The sequence below is a fragment of the Pinus tabuliformis genome, chromosome 9, assembly GCF_031772625.1.
Source record: "Pinus tabuliformis cultivar Carrire ecotype Pingquan chromosome 9, CPIR1, whole genome shotgun sequence".
NCBI lineage: Eukaryota > Viridiplantae > Streptophyta > Pinopsida > Pinales > Pinaceae > Pinus > Pinus tabuliformis.
The window spans coordinates 1,304,917,109-1,304,923,016 of record NC_142307.1 but is presented as its reverse complement, the minus strand read 5'-3'; the positions used below and the strand labels follow the sequence as shown (position 1 = coordinate 1,304,923,016).

The following is a 5,908-nucleotide window of genomic DNA, read 5'->3' as shown; positions in this document are numbered from 1 at the left end:
AAAAGTAGGGAATACCTGGGCTAATTCCACCATTTCAACTGCAACTTGCTCCATGGCCTTAGCCAGGAGTCGTTTCATGCCCCAGTAAGCATGCAGAGATTGTTTGTATAAAGACAACCTTCCTCTAGTGTGTCCAGGATCGGGTATGAAATTCTCCCAGTCCTCCATTTCCGGGTCTGAAGCTGCCTGCATAGCTTCCTCTTCCAAATGGTCAATAATTTTCCTAATATGTGGGCTAGTTCCCTGATTATAAGCTTCCTCTGCTTCAGTGAGTTTCCTCCTCATGTCCCGCTTGCCCCTGCCTCTAACCCTGCGCTCGGGCTGCCTACTCCCTCTACCTCCTTCTCCACTGCTCGTTCCCCGACCCCGTTGAGTCTCCCGAAACTTCGGTGGCCTTCCTCTTCCACATCGGCCACCCCTAGCCTCCTCGGAGTCTTCCTGCTCCTCCCTCTGGTCTTCTGAGTCCTCGAGGTCCTCACTCCGACGTATCCACTTCCCAACCTTCCCTCCTGTCACCCTTCGCTGTTCCTCATCAACCAAATACTCGTGTATATCAAAATCCTTATCAGATTCGTCAGTGATATCCAAATAGACGCGAGGTAAGAAATCCGCTGAAACACCTTTGCCCTTTGCGTCCTCAGACAGACCTTTTCCTCTCTGTTCTTCAGGCTTACCCTTACTCCGTGTCCAGCGGCCGTCTTCCTGCACTCTTCGCCCATCCATACTCGGCACTGTCGTGGGCTGTATACTACACTCACACTCTCTCTTGATACAGGGATTTGCTGTAAGTTTCAGTCGATACGCTTCGCATTTACATGCAGAGCATATGAAGACCCTCATCCACCCCCCTTCCAACTTAATACCGAAAACTCGTCTGACGCCTGCCTTAACACTTGCCCCATTAATTTTAAGGTGATGTGAAGCGTACCCAATATTCTCATCACATCGCGCTGGTGTCCTCGAAAGCGTACCCAAATCCGTCTTTGGGAAAATCATCCCGCTCGTTTGGTGATCACCATCGCCACCCCTATGGTTATTGCTATCCACGCGCTGCATAAACCCCTGTCGATCATTAACTACCATGTCAGGTCGCCTCCCTTTCTGAATAGGGAAACATTTAATGATTTTCTTGTAGTGCCATGGCCGCATCATAATCCGTTTGTAGTATATTGCGTAGTACGCTCCATCGTGGATCCTCGTGGTATGCATCCCAGCTCCCATCCATTATTCTTCCCGACGCTTCGCTACTCCAATTGGCTAAGAAATCTGCAGCTTGATTACCATTTCGTAGGATGTGAGTAACCATCATATACTCAATCCGATTGAGCAATTCTGCAATATCTTGTATGATCGCAGCTGTTCGCCAGCTCGTCGCCACTTGGTCCCACCGTTTGCCATTCCGCAATTTGCTTAGCATGTCAACTGTAATTTTGGAATCCCCTTCCACCTCAAGATTCCGGTAACCATTTCGAACTGCAATTCGAAGTCCGTTATAGAGGCCCCATAGTTCTGCTTCATTGTTGGTCATATCTCCACCCCATTCCGCATACACCCACCGTGTTCGCCCTGAATTATCTCTAAATAGGCCACCCCAGCCTGCGCTTCCCGGATTACCCTTTGACGCCCCATCAAATGTCAGTTTGATTCGCCTATCCCCTAGCAATCTGAAGTGATTTGGACTGTGTAGCTGATATCTATTTCCCCGGTCCAGGTTAGGGAAAATCATTGTATAATCTAGATTCAGCCTTACAAGAATTCGTTGCTCCTCCTGGGGCATTTTCCAATCATTCTCATCCCATGCTTTAGATAAAACTGTCTCCTTGATTGATCTGCAGATTGTTTCCCAAACTCTTACTTGTGGAGAAGCTTGTCCTCTAAAAATTCGCCGATTGCGCTCCTTCCAGACTTCCCATATTGCAAAGCCAATCACCAGAGTCCACAATCTCCGAACAACTTTACTCTGAAAATTCCCTTTACCCCAATGAAATAACGTAACCCTGAGACTAGTTGGGTCCCTGTTTGTTTGACCAAATAGTACTCTGATTTCCTCCCATATACTCTGAGCATAGAGGCATCGATTTAGTAAATGCTCCAGATTTTCTACCTCCTGACAACACAAATAACATCGGGAGGGTCCATGCATACCACGTTTTTGAATATTCTCCCATGTTAAGATCCGGCCATTGCAACCCAGCCACACAAAAAACGTTATTTTAGGCCACCATTTGGCCGCCCAGATCTTGTTCCATTCCAGTTGATCGCCAGCCCTTTCCTCCCTCGACTTCCAGTGATATGCTTCTTTGACAGTGAACATGCCTTTCATTGTTTTACCCCACCTTAGGATGTCTTTACCACCTCTAATCTTAATTTTCCGTGAATCCATTTCCTGGGTATACCGATGTTCTGTCTCCATACTGATACAATCTGCCCATTCCCTAGGCTGCTTCCATAGTCGCCAAATACCATGTACATCTCCTCGATGCCAATAAACTTTGACATGTATCATACCTACCCTTTGTCCTAGCACTTGAACATCATGAAGAGTTTGGACTCCATTTAACTTATGCCGCTGCTGCCACCCTCCATCCCAAAAACTTGCTGTACCACCCTCACGGATTTCCCAGAAAGCTAAATCCCCGACGATATCTTTATTGTTGCTTGCAAAGTTCCATATTTGTGACCCTCGGGGAGTTACTGCTAAACGTAAACGATCTTCAACTGTGCCTGGCATATTATATTTTAAGTTCCAAATTCTTTTCCATAGATCAGTACCCCCCTGTACCCATCTCCACCACAACTTTGCTCCTAACACCTGGTTAATAATTTCAGGATCACGAATTCCTAAACCGCCCTCCGCTTTGCTTTGGATAACCTTCTTCCATGAAACTAGGACCCATTTTCTCTGCTGTTGCGTACCACTCCACAAAAATTTTCCAAATATTTCCCTCATTTTAGATAGAACACCTTTGGGCGCTGCCATGATAGATAATGAATATATGGGAATAGACAATAAAACAGATTTTAAAAGAACAATGCGACTAGCCAAATTCAATGTCCGAAATGACCAATTAGCCAGGCGTTTTCTAACCCTTTCCAACAAATTCTGCCAATTTTTTAAGCGGTGGGAGTTTATATCCAGTTGGACACCCAGATATTTAGTTGGTAATTCACCCATTCTGAAACCTAATACTCTAGTTAAATGCGCTTTGACAATTACAGGAGTATTAAAAATAAAGGTGCAAGACTTGTCATTATTAATCGTCATACCTGAAGCCATCATAAAAACTGCTAGAACGGATTTGAAATTTCTAACCTCTCTGAGCGACGCTTCTCCGAATAGCATCAAGTCGTCAACAAATTGTTGGTGTGTGATAACTAAGTTAGGCCCCCACAATCTGAGACCTTTGATTCTATGTTCACTTACCTCCCTCTTGATCTTACGACTTAACCCTTCCATAGCTAATATGAATAAAAAAGGGGAGATCGGATCCCCCTGCTGAATACCCCTGGTTACATTAAAGGAGGCTGATGGGATACCATTGACCAATATTGAAAAATTAGGAGTAGAAATCATACTGGTAATCCAATGTATCCATCTTTTGTCAAACCCAAAAGCTCCCAATACTTCTTGGAGATACTGCCAATTTAATCGGTCATAAGCCTTAGATAAATCCAGCTTCATAAGCATTCCCTGATTTTTCCGCACCTTTAAAGAGTGTATCACCTCCTGAGATACCACTATACCATCTAGTATTTGGCGTCCTTCCACAAAACCAGTTTGCTCCGGCGATATTAAATTGGGTAAAATATGCTTTAGTCTTTTGACAATCACTGTAGAGATAATCTTGTAGATGACATTGCATAACGCAATGGGTCTAAATCCCTGAGGTTCATCCGAGGTGTTACTTTTAGGAATGAGAGTCAAAAAGGTTGAATTAATACCTGGCCATATATACTGTCTCATTCGTGATTCTTCCACCGCCTCCAATAATTCGTTTCCTATAAAGTGCCAGCTAGCCTGGAAAAATTCCGCCGTATACCCATCCGGACCTGGGGCCTTATTCTTACTCATATTCATAACCACTTCTTCTAATTCTTCCATAGTTACTATCCGCATGAGTGCCTTATTTTGATCCTAGGTAACTAATCTCGGTATCTCCCGACAGATTTGATGAATAGCCTGCCTTCGATCCTGTCGATCTTCCGTTAAAATTCCTTTAAAATAATCAAGTAAGAGCTTTTCAATATCTTTCTGTTCTAACACTCTTTCTCCTTCCTCATTCTTAAGTGAGAAAATCCGATTCCTCTGCCGATGTTGGATCGTGGCTTGATGAAAAAATTTTGTATTGCGCTCCCCTTCCCTTAGCCAACGGACTCTTGATTTCTGTTTCCACAAAATCTCCTCTTGTTTTCTTCGTTCCTCTAGCAAACTGAGAATTCGGCCTTCCTCCCGACTCTTTTCTTCATCTCGACCCTCCAAGATTATCCTCTGTTGGATGTTCTCCATTTCAACTTCTAGTTTATGCTTTGCCTCAAAAATGTTACCAAATTCTTTTCGATTCCAGTCCTTAATTTGCTGTTTGATTGCCTTGAGCTTCAGCTGAATAGTATGCATCTTACCTCTGCCAATAATGTTACTTTGTTTCCACCATTCTTCCAAATTTCTGATAAACTTTGGATCCCGCAACCAGAAAGATTCAAAACGGAAAGGTCTTCTCCCTTTGACCTGTTTCATGTCAATCTCTAACCGTATGGGCCAGTGATCGGACCCCAAGGTAGGTAGAATCTGCGCTTCAATAAACACATCACTGTTGAGAATTTGCTTTGATAGCAGAAATCGATCTAATCTGGATGCAATTTGGTTCTGACCCCCCCGTCGATTATTCCAGGTATATGTCCCATTAATTGTGTGAATATCGACTAACCGTAGATCTCTGATCATGTCATTAAATTCCTCCATTGACCCGTCCTCTCTCCGTAGCCCCCCTCTCTTTTCGTCTAAATTCCTTATCATATTAAAATCCCCACCTATTATCCACGGGGAGTTGGGACTGAAACTTCTCATCCTATGGAGGTTCCTCAGAAAATCTTTTCGATCCCTACAGGTATTAGGCCCATACACTCCAGTAAACAAAATCCGTTCCCTCATCCCTACCATTCGAAACAAACCGGAGAGTATCCTAGGCATAGTATACCAGTGTTCAAAAATTACCTGCTCAGGGTTCCACAAAATGGCCAGACCTCCAGCTGTTGCAGTAGCATCTAAGGCCATAACCTCATAACCTATTTTCAATTTCCGAATAATGTCTATCAACATCTGACTGTCCATTTTCGTTTCCTGTATTACCATAATACTCGGCTTACCTGTCTGGATTCGTTCCTTCAAATATCTCTGTTTCCCACGACTATTTAAACCCCTTATATTCCAGCTAAGAACAATCATTTATAACTTTTTGGAGGTTGGTAAAAAAACCTCTGATAGAGGTATCACCCGTCCTGAATTAACAAGAGTCTCTCCAACAGCTTGAATTGATTCATTCAAAGTTCTTCTACCTTTTTTCCTACCGCTCTTACCTGGGCTTTCTCCTTCCAGAGTCTGTAAATCCGGATTATCGACAGCAGCTACCCTCTTCTCTTTATAGCGCTGAAAAGTCTCCTTGTATAATTGCTTCTCTTTTTCTGGAATAAACCGTTCATCTAGTTTTTTCCAATCGGCAAGTAATTTCTTTAATATATGTTCTTCCTCGGTTCCTACTTCCTTTACAACCTCCTTTCCTTTTTTAGATTGATCAATAGCAACATCATTTCTTACTTCTACCTCCCCGTCTGGTTCGCGGCTTGGACTTCTGCTTTTCCTCTTGCCATCCTTTATAATCTCCATCGGAGCAACCACATTAACAGAGTCTTC

General features: G+C 43.5%; 1 protein-coding gene across 1 annotated transcript; it reads right to left on the bottom strand.

Moving 5' to 3' along the window:
- Positions 1-4,135: 4,135 nt before the first annotated feature.
- Positions 4,136-5,329, bottom strand: LOC149153340 (uncharacterized). Its single transcript, XM_089443790.1, has one exon. The coding sequence runs from the start codon at positions 5,327-5,329 to the stop codon at positions 4,136-4,138; it is 1,194 nt and encodes a 397-aa protein (XP_089299916.1).
- Positions 5,330-5,908: the final 579 nt, after the last annotated feature.

Excerpts from the sequence above, each read along its gene's own strand:
- LOC149153340 (XM_089443790.1), bottom strand. The coding sequence starts at position 5,329 with ATGGACAGTCAGATGTTGATAGACATTATTCGGAAATTGAAAATAGGT.